This window comes from Anser cygnoides, chromosome 15 (assembly GCF_040182565.1).
Source record: "Anser cygnoides isolate HZ-2024a breed goose chromosome 15, Taihu_goose_T2T_genome, whole genome shotgun sequence".
NCBI lineage: Eukaryota > Metazoa > Chordata > Aves > Anseriformes > Anatidae > Anser > Anser cygnoides.
This window is the reverse complement of record NC_089887.1, coordinates 3,348,964-3,364,170: the sequence shown is the minus strand read 5'-3', so window position 1 is coordinate 3,364,170 and position 15,207 is coordinate 3,348,964. Positions and strand designations below refer to the sequence as shown.

General features: G+C 54.0%; 1 protein-coding gene across 11 annotated transcripts in view; it reads left to right on the top strand.

Moving 5' to 3' along the window:
* MPRIP (myosin phosphatase Rho interacting protein) overlaps nucleotides 1-15,207 on the top strand; it is a 70,429-nt gene that overhangs the window by 53,050 nt on the left and 2,172 nt on the right. For 7 of the 11 annotated variants that reach the window (XM_066977802.1, XM_066977797.1, XM_066977796.1 and 4 more), the window contains 8 exons: nucleotides 1,961-5,827; nucleotides 8,295-8,442; nucleotides 9,031-9,148; nucleotides 9,821-9,980; nucleotides 10,643-10,762; nucleotides 11,001-11,087; nucleotides 11,833-11,995; nucleotides 12,421-12,506. In XM_066977802.1, coding sequence (XP_066833903.1) covers nucleotides 1,961-5,827; nucleotides 8,295-8,442; nucleotides 9,031-9,148; nucleotides 9,821-9,980; nucleotides 10,643-10,762; nucleotides 11,001-11,087; nucleotides 11,833-11,995; nucleotides 12,421-12,506 — 4,749 coding nt within the window. Of the gene's footprint in view, nucleotides 1-1,960; nucleotides 5,828-8,294; nucleotides 8,443-9,030; nucleotides 9,149-9,820; nucleotides 9,981-10,642; nucleotides 10,763-11,000; nucleotides 11,088-11,832; nucleotides 11,996-12,420; nucleotides 12,507-13,711; nucleotides 13,778-15,207 lie in introns of all 11 variants that reach the window. The other 4 variants (XM_066977799.1, XM_066977798.1, XM_066977806.1 and 1 more) reach the window with 4 other exon arrangements.

The window sequence follows — 15,207 nt, the reverse complement described above, 5'->3', positions numbered from 1 at the left end:
TTGGGGCTGGATTTAATCTGCCGTATGGCAGCAGCTCGCGCTGGCCGCGGGCCCTGGCACCAGCCCGAGTTTCCACGACAGTGGAGTAACTCCTGCATCCCTGGAGCAAAGGCATCCGACCCCGCTTCGCCTGGGGCTTGGAAACCAGGGGACGGGGATCAAAGCCAGGTGCTGCATCCACCGCCAGGCCGGCCGTGCTGAAGGTGGCCGTGGCGCCTCGATGCGAGGTGGGGCGAGAGGGGAAGTCTGCAGAAGGGCTGGACAAATCGTTGCTGCGCTAAGAAGTGACCCAGCCTCTGACCTAGAAGTTGGGCAGGGATTTTTGGAAGGGTCAGAGGGTTTTTGCTGCTCCGGTCTAATTGTCCCAGGGATTTGCCTTACGTTACACCAGGAGCAGAGGGATTAAAGCCCTGTAGGAAGGAGTAACCCCACCAAACCCCACCAGCATGAAGGGAAGGAAACTGATTATTATGTAGGGGTTTCTGCAGCCCCAAACTGCGGGCAAACATCATGGCGTTTTTTTTGGACTCACCCTCTGAACGTGTCACGCCCCCCACCTCCGTCACGCCTAATTTCGGAGAGCTGTGTCGGTGGGAGCCCATCCCATCCCTCCTGAGTCCCCAGGGGGCCACCAAGCCCTCGGCCGGCCCCGTGGCGGACACCCGAGCGCTGCCGCGGCACGAGAGACGCTGTTCCGTAAGGCAGCCGCCGAGATAACCGCCCCGATGCATGTGCCGTGCACTGCAGCCTCTCCACCCTCCTGTAACCCTTCTCTCGCTCTCAGCTTCCTCGGGACACGGGGTGCCCAACGCCGAACCCAACCGGGGGGCACGGCGGGGGCTCCTGCCCTGCGCACACCGACCCGAGACGTCCCCAGCTCCGGTCACGGCGGGTGGGAGGGGTCACGTACTAACCTGTCCCGGGCGGGTGTTCTTGCATGGTTTTTTGGTGTAAAGCATGAAATTTAACTTAACGTAACTGAGTGTCACATCTGTGGGCTTTCCTTACCAGCAACCAGAGTACAGCAAGGCAGGCCAAATTCCTAGGCTTAACGCTGTGCTTCTCTTGCCTCTTCTGTCTGTGTATTTTTTTTTAAAGATACATAATTTCTGTCGCCTTTTGCATGACTCTCTTTGTGAGCTTTCTCTTTGCATGCTACACTGCTTTGGTTTGAATCTCACAAAGGTTGGTTTCTTTTATTTTACATTCTCATCATACCTGTTCCCCCCCTTCACTTGTCGGGCTTTTTATTTTGTCCTTTTTTGTTTGTTTTTTTTTTGCAGGTAGCGAAATTAGAATCCTTCCTAGCCTTAAACTTTAGCATAACACCATCTCTCTAATGCGATGAGCAGCCAATAAGTCCTGTCTAGCAGTCACAGAAATGACATCGCCACGCCGGCTGTCCTGTCTCCCTGCGTTTTGGTGGGATGTGATGTCATTTGTTGCCACCTCACTTTCTGTTGTTGCTTTTGTTCGGTAGGACTGTGGTACCTGAACTGTGCACTTTTTGTTTCATGACAAAATGAACAAACACACTAAAAAAGCAATTCCTTTCTCCCCAGCCTGTTCCCATCCCCTCCTCCTTCTCACCCTTCCAGTTTTTCTCTCGTCTGTCCGTCTCTGTTTTACTGCTGGTGTTTCTTTTTTTCATTGTTTTTTTGGTTCTGTTTGATTTTGGTTGTTTTCTTTTTAGCCTGTTACTGTACAGCTGTTTTGATGTTACGGTCCATGTTTTCTGTTACTGGAAAGCAGTTGTCGCTCACTTAAAAAAAAAAAAAAAAGAAAAGTTGGTTAAAACAAAATAAAATTGTGCCAAGAACAAATCATCCCAATTGGAGCTTGTGGGTAGCAGCCAAATCGCTGTGAGGAGCTTTTCCGTGGCCTGCCTGGCCAGAGGTGTGACACTCAGAAGGGAGAGCCAAGAGTGTTACTAATCTCATATTTAATCAATTTTTTTAAGACCGAGGTGGCCGCCTCGCCATCAGGTGCCTGGCAGAGGCTCCACAAAGTCAACCAAGACCTCCAAAGCGAGCTGGAAGCCCAGTGCCGGCGTCAAGAGCTGATCAATCAGCAGATTCAGTCGCTGAAACGCAGCTACGCCGAGGCTAAGGACGTGATCCGGCACCACGAAGCCGAGATTCAGAGCCTGCAGGCGAGGCTCAGCAACGCGGCCGCCGAGCTCTCCATCAAGGAGCAGACCCTGGCCAAGCTCAAGAGCGACCTGAGGAGCGAGAAGGAGAAAGCCAAGGAGCAGCTGGAGGAGTGGCAGCACGGCGAGGCCGCACTCAGCTCCCAGCTGAAGGCCAGCGAGCAGAAGCTGAAGAACGCGGAGGCTCTGCTCCTCGAGAAGACCCAGGAGCTGCGGGACCTGGAAATGCAGCAGGCTTTGCAGAGGGACCATCAGAAGGAGGTGCAGCGCCTCCAGGACAGGATCGCCGACCTGAGCCGGCAGCTGAACGCTAGCGAGCAAACGCGGATCCTCATGGAGGAGAAGCTGCAGAAGAACTACGAGGCTTTGCTGGAGAGCTGTGAGAGGGAAAAGCAGGTTTTATTACACAGTCTGAAGGAGGTGGAGGATAAGGCCAACGAGTACGAGAATCAGCTGCAAAACAACGAGCAGCAAATGGAGATTCTGCAGAAGGAGAAGCTGAGCGCCAAGTTCGAAGGCAGCGAGCTTGTCCACCAGCTGGAGGAGCAGCTGGTGATGAAGGAGGCCAGCATCCAGAAACTCGCCGAGCACATTGAGGAGCTTGAAAGGGAGAGAGATCAGATCAAATGTCGGTTCCACGAGCTCATGAACCAGGTTGCCGAGTCAGATAACGAAGTTGCAAAGCTGCAAGCAAAGTTGAAGATGGAAGAGACCAACTACCACAATCTGGAGCAGTCGTTTGAGGAGGTGTCGGATCAGTTCCAGGGTGTGCAGAAGGTGCTGAAAGAAAAAGAAGAGGAGCTGAGACACGTTAAGGAAATGCACTTGAGAATCGTGGAGAAGAAAGATCAAGATCTCAGCGAGGCTTTGGTTAAAATGATTGCTCTGGATAGCAATTTAGAGGAGACTAAAGTAAAGCTGAAGGCCAAGGAGGAGGCTTTAAGGAAATTAGCTAGCGTAGGCACAGGTCCATGTGCTGAGGAGACAGAAGATGTTGGCCCCAATCTCGAGGCTGATGAAAGTCATCCATCTCAGCTGGGGCAGCCTCTGCAAACTCACGATGTCCTCCCAGCTCTGAGTTACGCACTGAAGGAGGAGGAGGAGGAGGTCCTTGAGACCAGCCAGAGGCAAGCAGAGGAGTTTGGCTCCCCGTCCAAAGCTGCGGAGCTCCAGGACCAAGAGTTGGTTCAGAAAGCCTTAGCAAAGCCTGATGTGGGAATCATGGGGGCCAAGAGGCAAAGAATCCGTTTCTCGAGCATCCAGTGCCAAAAATATATCCACCCGGATGGGTCAGAGAAGAACTGGACAAGCAGTACCTCTTCAGACACGAGCCAAGACAGGTCGCTGTCTGAAGAAAGCATGTCCTCGGAGCCCGCTCTTGGTTACCCATCGTCAGGGGCCAGCGACTCCGAGACCTATCTCTCGATCATCCATTCTCTGGAAACCAAGCTGTATATCACAGAGGAGAAGCTCAAAGACGTGACCATGAAGCTTGAAAGCCAGCACGGCCATAATCAGGAGACGCTCATCGCCCTTCACCACCAGTGGGCCAGCACGGAGTCCCAGCTGCGGGAGCAGCTTCAGAGCAGCTTGTCCCAAGTCAGTGCTCTGATCTCACAGCTGGAGAGCGAGAGGCAGGAGAAGTTCAAGCTCATAGAAAATCATGTGAGCGAGCTGGGAGGCTTCCAGATGAAAAACGATCAAGCGCTGACTTGCTTAGAGAAGTGCAGGGAGCAACTAAGAGCTTTGCCTAAGTCAGATGAGGAAAAAGAGGGCGATTTGTTCCTTGTTACTCTGTCCGGCCTGGAAACGACCTTATCGAGCGCAATCCAAGCCTTGAGAGGGGCGCCAGGCCCGTCTGAGTATCAGCAGGGCGAGGGCCTTATCGCGGAAACCCCTGCTTCAGAGGGAGGGCTTCTGAGTGAAGAGGAGCACGTCCCCAAGGAGCAGCGAGCTGAAACGTTCGACGCGGGCCAGCTGAGATGGCTTTCTGAGAGAGTGGCGTTCGAGGCCTCTCTAATCAACCAAATAGCAGAGTCTTTGCAAAGTGCAGGCTCTGAGATATCTCAGCTGCTCAGAGAGATCCAAGGGACAGCTGAGGTGGCTTTGATAGAGCCGGCAAATGTTTCTCCTACAGCAGTTGACTTGGCCGGTGTCCTGTCTAACAAGCTGCTGCTGGAAGGGGAGTTTTGGAGCCAGGTGGAGGAGCTGAGAGTGCACTTGAGCACCAGGGAAGGAGAAGCAGAGGGCAAAACAGAAACGGCAGGTTTGGGTTTCTCTCCATGTTTTCTCAGTGCTGTAGCAGATGCTACATTGATCAAGGCAGAACTTGGGTTTGTGGCACAGAAAATGAGGGAATCTTTCCATCGGAGATTAAAAACAATTGAAGAGGACCTCCATAATACCAAAACAGCTCTCCAGCAGCATAAATGCATGCTGGAGGAAATCATCAAAGCATACAGGACTCCTGATTTTGACAGAGTTATGCACCAGATTTCTGAAGCACTTGAAATTCAGAAAGATGCTTCAGAAAGAACGCAGATCTCCTGGGACGGGAGCCGTCTCCAAATGGTGCCGTACCAGGAATCGGCCAAGGTGGGGGAGGTCTGCAGCCTGCCAGGCCGCAGTAGCGAAGCTCTCGTTTCCATCCAGGAAGATCTTGCCCAACAGCTAAAGGACAAATCAAACGTTCTTAAGGAAATATCCGTTGCCTTACTGTCTCTGCCTCCTGAGGAGGCCATGAGAGATTGCCAGAAGCTCCTGAAGATATCTCAGAGTCTTTCGTATCACTCGTGCATGGGAGACCTGGAGCGGTATTCCTCTTTGTTAGTCCAAGATGCGATTGTTCAGGCTCAGGTTTGTTACGCTGCTTGCAAAGTCCGACTGGAGTACGAGAGAGAGCTCAAGTCGTACAAGGAGTCCTTGCAGAGCATGGACGCGCTCTGCCAGGAGCGCGTGAAGACGGTCTCTCTGCTCCGGGATGAGTACGAAGACTTGCTGCGAAAGCAGCAGGGGGAGTATGGCGAGGTGATAGCCATGCTCGAGCGGGAGAACGCCGATCTCAAAGCAAAGGTCTCCCAGCTGGACGGTCAGCGAAGGCTTTTGGAGGAGGAAGAGCGCAAGCACAGCAAAAGCTTGAGCGAGTTACAGGGCCGGTATGAGGAGGAGATTCGAAACGTGATCGAGCAGCTGAACAGGACAGAGGATGCCCTGAAGGCCGAGAGGACGGAGGGCCTCAGCCAGCTGGACGCCATCGTCCGCGACAAGCAGAACATGGAGCGGTACCACCTGGAGCAGATGCAGCTGCTGGAGGACAAGTTCCAGGCCAAGATCAAGGAGCTGCAGGTCATCCACGGCCAGGAGCTGCAGGCGCTGCAGGAGCACTACAGCCAGAACCTGCAGCGCCTGCAGGAGACCCTCGACGAGTACCAGCGGCAGCACCCGGAGGTGTCCCCTGCGGCAGGACCGGGCGGTGGGGACCCCTGGGTGGCCGGGGAGCCGGGCGGCGCCGGGCAGGGCCCCAGCAGTGACCTGGACTCCATGCACGGCCTGAGGGAGCGCATCCAGGAGCTGGAGGCCCAGATGAACGTGATGAGGGACGAGCTGGAGAACAAGCACCTGGAGGGCAGCGCTTCCACGCTGAGGGAGAAATACCAGAAAGACTTTGAAAACCTAAAGGTTTTGCTACGTTTAACGCTTTATGCTTTCTCCTGCTCGAGTGTACCGGGAGGGTGCTTTTGGTCCCGAGGTTTGCCAAACTTAGGGGCATCCCCCGTGAGAGGCAGCACGCCTGAGCAAGCCCCCAAGTGCTTAAAAGGCCTCTGTAAAGCATGGTATTTATTCCATGCTTGCTTTTCTCTGTGCTGGGGTTTTCTAAATGCATTGCTGTGGGGGAGAGAGGTAATTACCGGAGGCAGTCTCAGCAGCAGGGCTGCTGGTCATGTAGACAGAGGGAGAGTTTCAAAATAGCTTGATACTGCCAAGCTCTCCTTCGGATACGTAGTGTTTCTCCTCGTACCCGAGGTGTACGTTTTGTTTGTGACTTCCCTTTAGAAGCATTCCTGAACTCTGTCTTTCCCAGTCTGACCAAATCTCCAGTCTGTCTCTGCTGCCCTCAAAAATGGGAGATGAAACGGGAACCTGCGCTCTCCAAACGTACATTTCTGGGGCAGGTAGCTGCAAACGGATACTAAATTCTGTAGCACAGCAGTCTCCTCTGCACGTAGCTAAGAGGGAGATCACTGGTGGTATACGCCAGCAATTCTTCATGTAACAAACAGTGCACAGTTACTGGGACCCCAGCCTTAGGTGCAGAAAACCCAGTGGCGATGAAATGCCTTCATTCACATTGCTCCAGCAGTCAGGGCGGGCTGTAAAACCAGCCTTAGATGGTACAGCTCTGAGAAAAAACAAGCGAAACAAAACAAAACAAAAACTCCTGGGTCTGGTGTTCTGCTTTTGTTTCCAGCTGGGACCTGGTTTTAGGGTGATGGAGGAGTCCCAGCAGCAGCGAGGTTGAGCAGCAGGGGGAAGGAGAGGTGCCCAAAAGGTCAGCAACAGTCATGCAAAGGCCATGCTGGCGATGCTTTCTAGGAGCAGTTGTTTGTGGAAGTCAGCAAAAACAGCCAAAATTGAGGCTCCAAACTAATAGCAAGCACAGAACCTGCCCTCCCTCCGTAGCTCTGCCAAAACCAAAGCAAGAAGCATCGGCTGGGCAGAGCAGTCCGGGAGGAGAGCAGCTCTGGCTGGCCTGTGTATGCATCTCTGGAGGGAGCAGAAGGACAGAGGAAAATAGAAATGTCCCTTGGTCTGAAAGCCATCCAGGCAGCTGCAAACCAGTCTGTTTCACGGGTTAAGATTCTTCTCTTCTGAACCAGATGGAGAATGTAGTAACACTAGGCACTGGTTTGTACCTTTCAGGTGTCCTGGATTTATAGCAATGCATTTACAATACATTCAATACTGAATCCACAGTCCTATCGAGGAGTATCCGTGATTTTCCTCTGACGTTAGAGGCATAATGAAGGATCCTGCAAGCCAAGCCCAGACAGGTTCTGGCACTGAGCTGCAAGTTTCAGAAAACAAGGCTGAGAAAAAAAAAAAAACACAAAAAATGCCTCTGGATTAAAACTTGAGGGGAGGGAAAAAGCACCAGAGCTGAAAACTGGGGGGAATGACAGAGGTTATGTAGAATTATACAACCAAGCGGTGATGCCGAAGAGTGTATGTTAGTGTAGGTCAGTGCGTGTTAGACTTCTGTCACTGGGGGAGTGACTTTGTCCCCCTTAAATCTCCCTTAGAGTCCCTGTGGCTCCCTCGCTCCCCTTTGAAAACACAAGTGTGAATCAGGAATTTCATTAGAGATAGGAAAGTCGAATAAAGAAGGAGAAAAGTCCAGTGTGTGACTGCCTGCAGAGGGGCTGGCTTAATGCAGCCTGTCCTGGGGCTTGCTGCTGTCTTCGGAAAGGAAAGAAGAACCCAAGGGGGCCGTTTCCCCTCGTGCCCCGGGGAGCTCAGGTGGCCCCTGACCAGCAGCGTGGGTTTCTGCCCCCACCCTGCCATCACGGTTGCATTTGCCCCCTGCAAAGGCATGAGCAGGATCCGTGCCAGGGGCAGAAAAACCCAGCTGGCACTTGAGATTTCACCGTTGTTGATTCCTGAATCCCTAGAGCACTGTTCCCTATTTCCTGGCCTAAATTCAATCCTAGTAATTGAATTAGGAAATCATTTCCCGTGCAGCATTTGAAGCCGTACTCAGTTGTGAATTAGCGTCCTGCTGTTGTCACGAGCCCTCTGCTTTCCACCCAGAGGTGGCCCCACCTGGAAGCAGGGATTGCAGAGGAGAGCAGAAGGGGCACACCAGTCTTTTTTGCCCGTTTGCACTCCCCGCTCACATCTGACCCCAGACCTACCCTTGTCCGTCCTTCTCCCTGGAGCTGCCAGGGGTCGAGCGGCCGCAGGACAAGCCCTGACCTCGTGGGGTCCGTCCTCGGCCAGCTCCTGCCTGGCTGGGGAGGGAGAAGACCCTGACGATGGAAGCTGGGTGCCCACCACCCGCTGATGTGCGGCTCCCGAGGGGCTCCCCGCCGCTGTGATTTCAGCCCCGCGCTCCCGGGCCAACCCCTTCCCCTCGTCCCTCTTGCAGGCAACATGTGAAAGGGGCTTTGCAGCCATGGAGGAGACGCACCAGAAGAAGATCGAGGACCTGCAGCGGCAGCACCAGCGGGAGCTGGAGAAGCTGCGGGAGGAGAAGGACCGCCTGCTGGCAGAGGAAACGGCTGCCACCATCTCAGGTACGCGGACACGCCGCGGGGCAGCTCGGTGCTGATGGGGCACGGGGATGGTGTTTGCTCCAGGAGGGAGGAGCTGGATGAGGGATGAGGGCTGGATGGGGATCAGGAGACAGGGAAGAGCTGGGGGTAGGTGTTTTGGATGGAGGCACTTCTCCTGCTCCTTCTCCAGGCTTGGTACGCCTCTCCCTGCCTGTACTGGAGTCAGATCAGTTTTCTGTTGCATCTCAGAAAGGTGTCAGTCATTCCTGTTGTTAATTGATTGCTGATTCCACAAGGAACTTGTTCCTCAGTGCTGTGGGGAGTTTTAAAGCACTGGAGCCCAGGATCTCTGCGTTAGGAGCCCTGCAGTTCAGGAAACAGCATGGGAACTGGTCAGCTGTTTGGACCTTATTAAACAGCAGGATTTGCAGAAGCCCCTTTGCTGCACTGTGCCCAGGGGCACAGGCTGGGAAGCAGTGGGGTGGCTCACTGGGCTGACTTAGGGGTCTTGTTCCTTTAAAAACGAAACCAAAAAAAAAGAAAACCCTGTCCAAAAGCCTCCTCCGGGCAGAGCGGTGCCGGGTACTAATCCTGTGCCGTCCCGTGCAGCCATCGAAGCCATGAAGAACGCACACCGGGAGGAGCTGGAGCGAGAGCTGGAGAAGTCGCAGCGCTCCCAGATCAGCAGCGTCAACGCCGACATCGAGGCTCTCCGGAGGCAATACCTGTAAGACCGTCGTTGTCTGTCTGTCCTGTGTCTCGTGGAGGGATTAGGCGTGTGGGAGACCCCTTGCTCCTCTGTGATTTCAGCAAGGAGTTAGATCTGGACTTCTTGCCCCTGTCCCAACCCAGCTGCAGCCGTAGGCTCCTGGTTTGGGGGTTCCAGCTCAATTTCCCCAGTTTCAGCTGCTTTATGGTCACCAGAAGTAGCAGATGTGCAGAGACAATGCTGCCTTTCTCGCAGCTGTAACGTGAGGACAGCTGAGCCACCTCTGACCAGTCAAGGAGAAAGAAAGCACTTGGCTTTTGGTGGCAAGGCTGTCCTTTTTGCTGAACAAAACAGCCAAGCAGCTTGAAACGTCCCTGTTAGGTGTGCACGTCCATCATTCCCGAGTACAAGCCTGGCAGATCTCAGCTCTGGTTTGGGAAACCCGAGGAAGGCCTGCTATTTAACCTGCTAGAGAAAGGCCTCCTGTCTTTTTCGGTGGCCCAAGCACCAAAATGCTGGGAGAAGAAGGGTTGGCTCGCTCCGGGCTCCAAGTTTTTCCAAAAAGGAGCACAGGGCTCCTTGTCCCCCCTGGTCCTTAGATCCCTGCCGGCTTGTCCTGGGCGGGTGGGAGGCGCGGGAGGAAGAGCAGGCGTGCGCTGGGGAGGGCACTGGCTGGTGTCTCTGTGCCAGGGAGGAGCTGCAGTCGGTGCAGCGGGAGCTGGAGGTGCTTTCGGAGCAGTATTCGCAGAAGTGCTTGGAGAACGCCCACCTGGCGCAGGCGCTGGAGGCTGAGAGGCAGGCCCTCCGCCAGTGCCAGCGGGAGAACCAGGAGCTCAACGCCCACAACCAGGTGAGGCCGCAGGGCGGACGGAGGGGTGAGGGTGGGTGGGATGAAGGCACAAGGGCAAGGAAGCTGGTCAGGGGTCTAGAGAACAACAAGTCTTAGGAGGAGCGGCTGAGGGAGCTGGGGTTGCTCAGCTTGGAGAAGAGAAGGCTTAGGAGAGACCTCATTGCACTTCACAATTACATTAAAGGAGGTTGTAGCGCGATGGGGATCAGGGGTTCTTCTCCCAAGCACCAAGTGATAAGATGAGGGGAAACGGCCTCAAGTTGTGCCAGGGGAGGTTTAGGTTGGATATTAGGAGAAATTTCTTTACTAAAATTGTTGTGTGGCATGGGAATAGGAGGTCTTCAAGAAATGTGGAGACTTAGTAGCATGGTGTAGTGGTGGACTTGCATACTAGGTTAAGGGTTGGACTAGATGATCTTAGAGGTCTTTTCCAACCTGAATGATTCTGTGTCCCTGCTGGGTATCATCACATCTTTGCTGCCCCAAGCTGGCGTTCTCATCTCTTGCCTGAGTGAAGATGCAGGGTTTGTGGTAAAAGATGCCCTCTTGCAGCTCCGGAAGGCCACGGAGAAGGCACCAAGCAGGGCCGGGGAGGTGCTGCCAGCTCTGTGCTGAGCCCTGGCCGTGCTCCCCCATCCCACATCCTCTCCCCCCTCTTCCAGGAGCTGAATAACCGCCTGGCTGCGGAGATCACGCGGTTGCGGACCTTGCTGACCGGGGAGGGTGGAGGAGAGGCTGCTGGGTCGCCTCTCACCCAGGGCAAGGACGCCTACGAGCTAGAGGTGAGCCAGGCTGCGCGGGTTTAGAGCCTGTGGGCCACCAGGAGCCCCTGTCCTTCCACATGACCAGCGTCATGCACTGGGGACGCCGTGGGACCAGGAGATCCTGGAATCCCGATCCTCCTTTTTCCCCATTTTGGGCCAGGCACCCTGGCTCGGTTGTCCCCAGGTGCAGCGGGTGAGGGTCTGGGGGCTGTGTGGTGTCCACAGGGGTGCGATCACGCTGCTTCTGTCCCTACAGGTCCTGCTGCGGGTCAAAGAGTCGGAAATCCAGTACCTGAAGCAGGAGATCAGCTCTCTCAAAGACGAGCTGCAGACAGCACTGAGGGTAATGCTGGGTGCAGGCTCGTTTCTGCGAACCTTCCCGAGGGCTGGGCTCATCTCTTGCATATCTGTGCTTAGATCTCAGCTTGCTTATCCCCAGATTTGAAACAACATTTCATTTTTGCCCTTAACTGAACTGACTACCCATTTTGGTGTTATCAGTAAAGCACCCCACTACTGCGTCAGCCCAGAACTCACCCCTTCTCCCTTTTTGTGGGAAAACATCCCCGCGAGTGTTTTTTCCCCGATTCCTGTCACATCAGATATTTGAAATGGCAAAAATAGTCAGTGTTAGAGACCTGCCCAGCCTCCCAGCATTAGATCTGGTTTGCTCTGGACAGCCTCTTTGCCAAGGCCATTTCCAGGAATTCTGCTTTAATCCAGTGCCTTTGCATGTAGGTTTTACTACAAAGTCATCCTGTAACAAAGGGACCCACATGCGTGGGCAGCACCGTGTGCTCGCTGCTGCGCTCGGAGCTTTCTGCGTATCTCCAGTCCTGCGTTTGCTGCTCGATGCAGGTTCACGAGCGTGTAAAATGAGCGCTTTGCCCCGGCTGGCATTGCTGCCTGCTGCCCATGACTCCAAAGTGCAGAGCAGGGAGGAGAAAAAATACAGCTAGGTGTGCAGGGCGCTGCTCCAACACGCTGCTCATCTTCTGGCGGCTTGTGCCAAGCTGCTCTTTCGGTGCGTTCCCCTCGGCTCCAGCTGTCTGTCTTACGCTCTTGGGTTGTTCTTGTTCCTTTGCCAGGATAAGAAATACGCCAGCGACAAGTACAAAGACATCTACACAGAGCTGAGCATTGTGAAGGCCAAGGCAGACTGTGATATCAGCAGGTTGAAAGAGCAGCTGAAAGCAGCCACAGAAGCTCAGGGAGAGAAATCCCCTGTGAACACCACTGTATCGGGATATGGTCAGTCCTCCTCCAGCTGCTCTAAGCAATTTTGGGGTTTCTGGTCTGGCACGTGCATCCTGGCGTACGAGCCCTCGTGGAGTAACGGGTCCGAGCGTAGGACTTTGCGTGGTGCTTTTTTGCCATTTCATGTTGCATCCCACCTCCGCCCCTTGCTGACAGTGTTGCCAGAGGTGGCAAGGAGCGGGCGGCCTGAGCTTACCTCCCTTGGCAGCTCCTCCTTCCAGCCCGAGGATGGGAAGCTCGTGGTTTTGAAAGGCTTCTGCCATTTTGCATCATGAAAGCCTTGTGCTGTGCGTGGCGCGAGGGAGCCCCAGAGAGTGCCCTCTGCCCTGGCTCATCGGGAGGCAGAGAGAGCCCCTGCCCTGCCCCTCGCAGGAATCCGTGGGCACTGCGTTAATACTGGTCATTTTGCTTCTCTCCAGATATTATGAAATCAAAAAGCAACCCTGATTTCTTGAAGAAAGACAGATCCAGTGTTAGCCGGCAACTAAGGAATATCAGGTCAAAGGTGAGTCCGCATCTCTTTTCCCCCTGCCATGCAGATGCCCAGTGTTACCGTGCAGTGGGGGTTGCAGATGGGGAGAAATTGGGAGGGGAAGAAAACTGAGAATTTCCTGGTCATTAATGCTAGCCTGGATGGCAACTGGGAGAAAACCAAGCTTTCAAACGGGAAACAGTTTGCTGCGCGGCCAGGCAGAGCCCACTGCCAGGGGGTGCCTTGTGGGGCACTCGTGTTACTGAACCTGCTGAGATGTAGGTGTGGAGCTGCTCCTCGCTTGAGCCAAGGAGGAATTTCACCCTGTTCGTTGGTCTTTCACAGAAGGATTCTCCCAAAACTTGCTCCCTGTTTTTAGTAGAAATGTAGGTGGTACCAAAGGGTGGAAATGCACGCAGCATTACAGGTTTTCCAGTGTTCATCACTGCAAGATTTTTGCTTTTTATATGGAACAGCGATGCCTTGGCTCTGGACATATTTAACACACACTTTCTTGTGTGTTAACACAGTGCAGATGGCCCTGCGTTTCTCCGGCCGTTCTGTACTTGCTCTTGGTCCCAGATCCCAATAATTCTGTGCCAAGTGCGTCTGCTTGGCCTGCTGACTGCCAGAATTGCATCATGCTACACGCTGGCTGTTGCTGTGGGACCACAGAGATAAAAAGGGCAAATAAAGCCGCTCACAGCCACCATTAAACATAGGGCAGTTAGAAAGGAGATCAGCATGGGCAAAACTTGCTTTGCCTCTCCCCACTGGGCAGTGGGAATCTCATGCTGGTGTTTGAAGTGGCTGGGACTTTGGGCAAAGCGAGAAGCCAGGCAGGCAAAGGCTTCTAGCTGGGGAATCAGTCACCAGCCGAGCTCTGCAAGCGGCAGGTCATCAGCTTGGGGTGCCTGCACTGCACCGAGTCAATGCAGGGAGCAGCTCTGCGCATTTCGGGGTGCAGCCCAGGCTTGCAGCCTCGCTGTCCCAGCTCTGAGAGTTGGTTGCCCTTCGCCACTTCACTCGGAGTGCTTATCTCGTGGTCCCCCACGTGTGCTGTCCGGAGGTCTTGTGGGGAAGGAGGAGAGCACGGGCTCTGCCGGGGGCACGCTGCCTGCTTGCGCTGCTGCCGCGGGGAGGGGGCGGGCAGGGCTGCGCGAATGCCAATGCATTTAGGATTTATGAGCTTCTTGTTTTTGTTTTGTTTTTCTTTATTTTGCTTTCTCCTTCAACAGTCCGTTATTGAGCAGGTCTCATGGGATAACTGAAATGAACCCGAGTCCAGGTTCCCTGCCACGTAGGTAAACAAACCGGCACCCACCAAACAGCGCAGCTGCCCGCTGGAGCGGCCCACTTTTGCATGCACTGCTCACACCTCCATGGCAAACGAGAGCCTTTCTTCTCTTAATGACTGGTTTATACATGGCTAATGATTTTACTGGGGGAGGGGGAACGGGAGGGGAGAAGAGAGCAGACTCGAGAGCTATATGAGATGCAGTCTCTCTCTGCCCTTCCCCGGGGAACACGGCTTTCTCATCTTCCTACTCCTCCCACCCTCCCCAACACAGCTAACCATCGCGGAGAGGATTTGGACACGGTGGGGGCACATTTTCCTGTTTGCTGTGTTGGGAGCGCGGGACACCGAGTGTGCATGCTTGAGTGACTGTGCATGCCTCAGACTAAACTTCAGCAACTTCCAGGTCTTGGAGGAAAAAAGACCTTTTTGTTGTTAGCCAGATGGAGGAGTGGATCAGTGATGCCTCTACGTGCATTTCCCACCTAGGCCATGTAAAATAGTGCCCCCGGTCTCAGCTGCAGAAAGAACGTCCTAGGCTGCCCCGAAGTTTCCTTTGCCTGTAGTTGCTGCTTCGTTAGGTTGATCCGTGCCTGAGCAAAATGTTTTCCTCGCCTGTTGACGACCTCCTCCTGCTCTCCAGGCTCCCTGGTGCCCACCCCGCTGCTCTTCATCCCTTAGCACTACACCTCCATCCCACAGGCTGGCCTGAGGCTTCCGAGCTCATCCAGCAAAAGGGGGGAGCTGTTGAGAAATGAGCACAATCCTAATGACACAGATGTTGAGTAACCGGAGCAATAGTTAATTTTACTGGCCCGTGGTAAAGGCTGAGGTTAGAGAATGGTGACGGGGGAGAGCTGAGAGCCTCAGGGGCTCTAGCGGAGGATCCCCATATCACAGACTTCACCCTACATTAGTCTCCCTTCATCAAACTCCCCTCATCAGCAACTCAAATGGGTCGTGAAAGTCCTTAAGGGGTGCATTTGCTGGAATTTGTACCATTAGGCAGAACAGCCTAATGGCTTCTGGTATCTGGTTCCATATAATTAGAAATCAAATGTACAAACTGGAATGCATGGGTTGCTGCTAATATAAAGAGGCCCAAAGCTAACTTCCTTCAGGAAGGGCGTGCTCAGAGGCTCGGATCCCAAGAGGCTCTGCTGTCGGCTGAAAAGAAAGAATACATCATGTGTGAATTTCAGAGCAGTCCATTTCGGCGCTTTCATTTCCACGCTGCTCCCCCAGCGCCATTCTGTGTGTGTGAGCCTGTGGGAGGAGGAGTGTTTAAAAACAACAGCAGCTGCGGGAATCAGCACAGCCTTGTGGCGAGTTTGTATGCACCCAGCCCTGCTGATAAACACGTATTAAGCAAAACCTGGCCCGAAAGCCCAAACTGCTGCTATGACCAGACAGCCCTCTGACGCCGCGGTCAGGGAG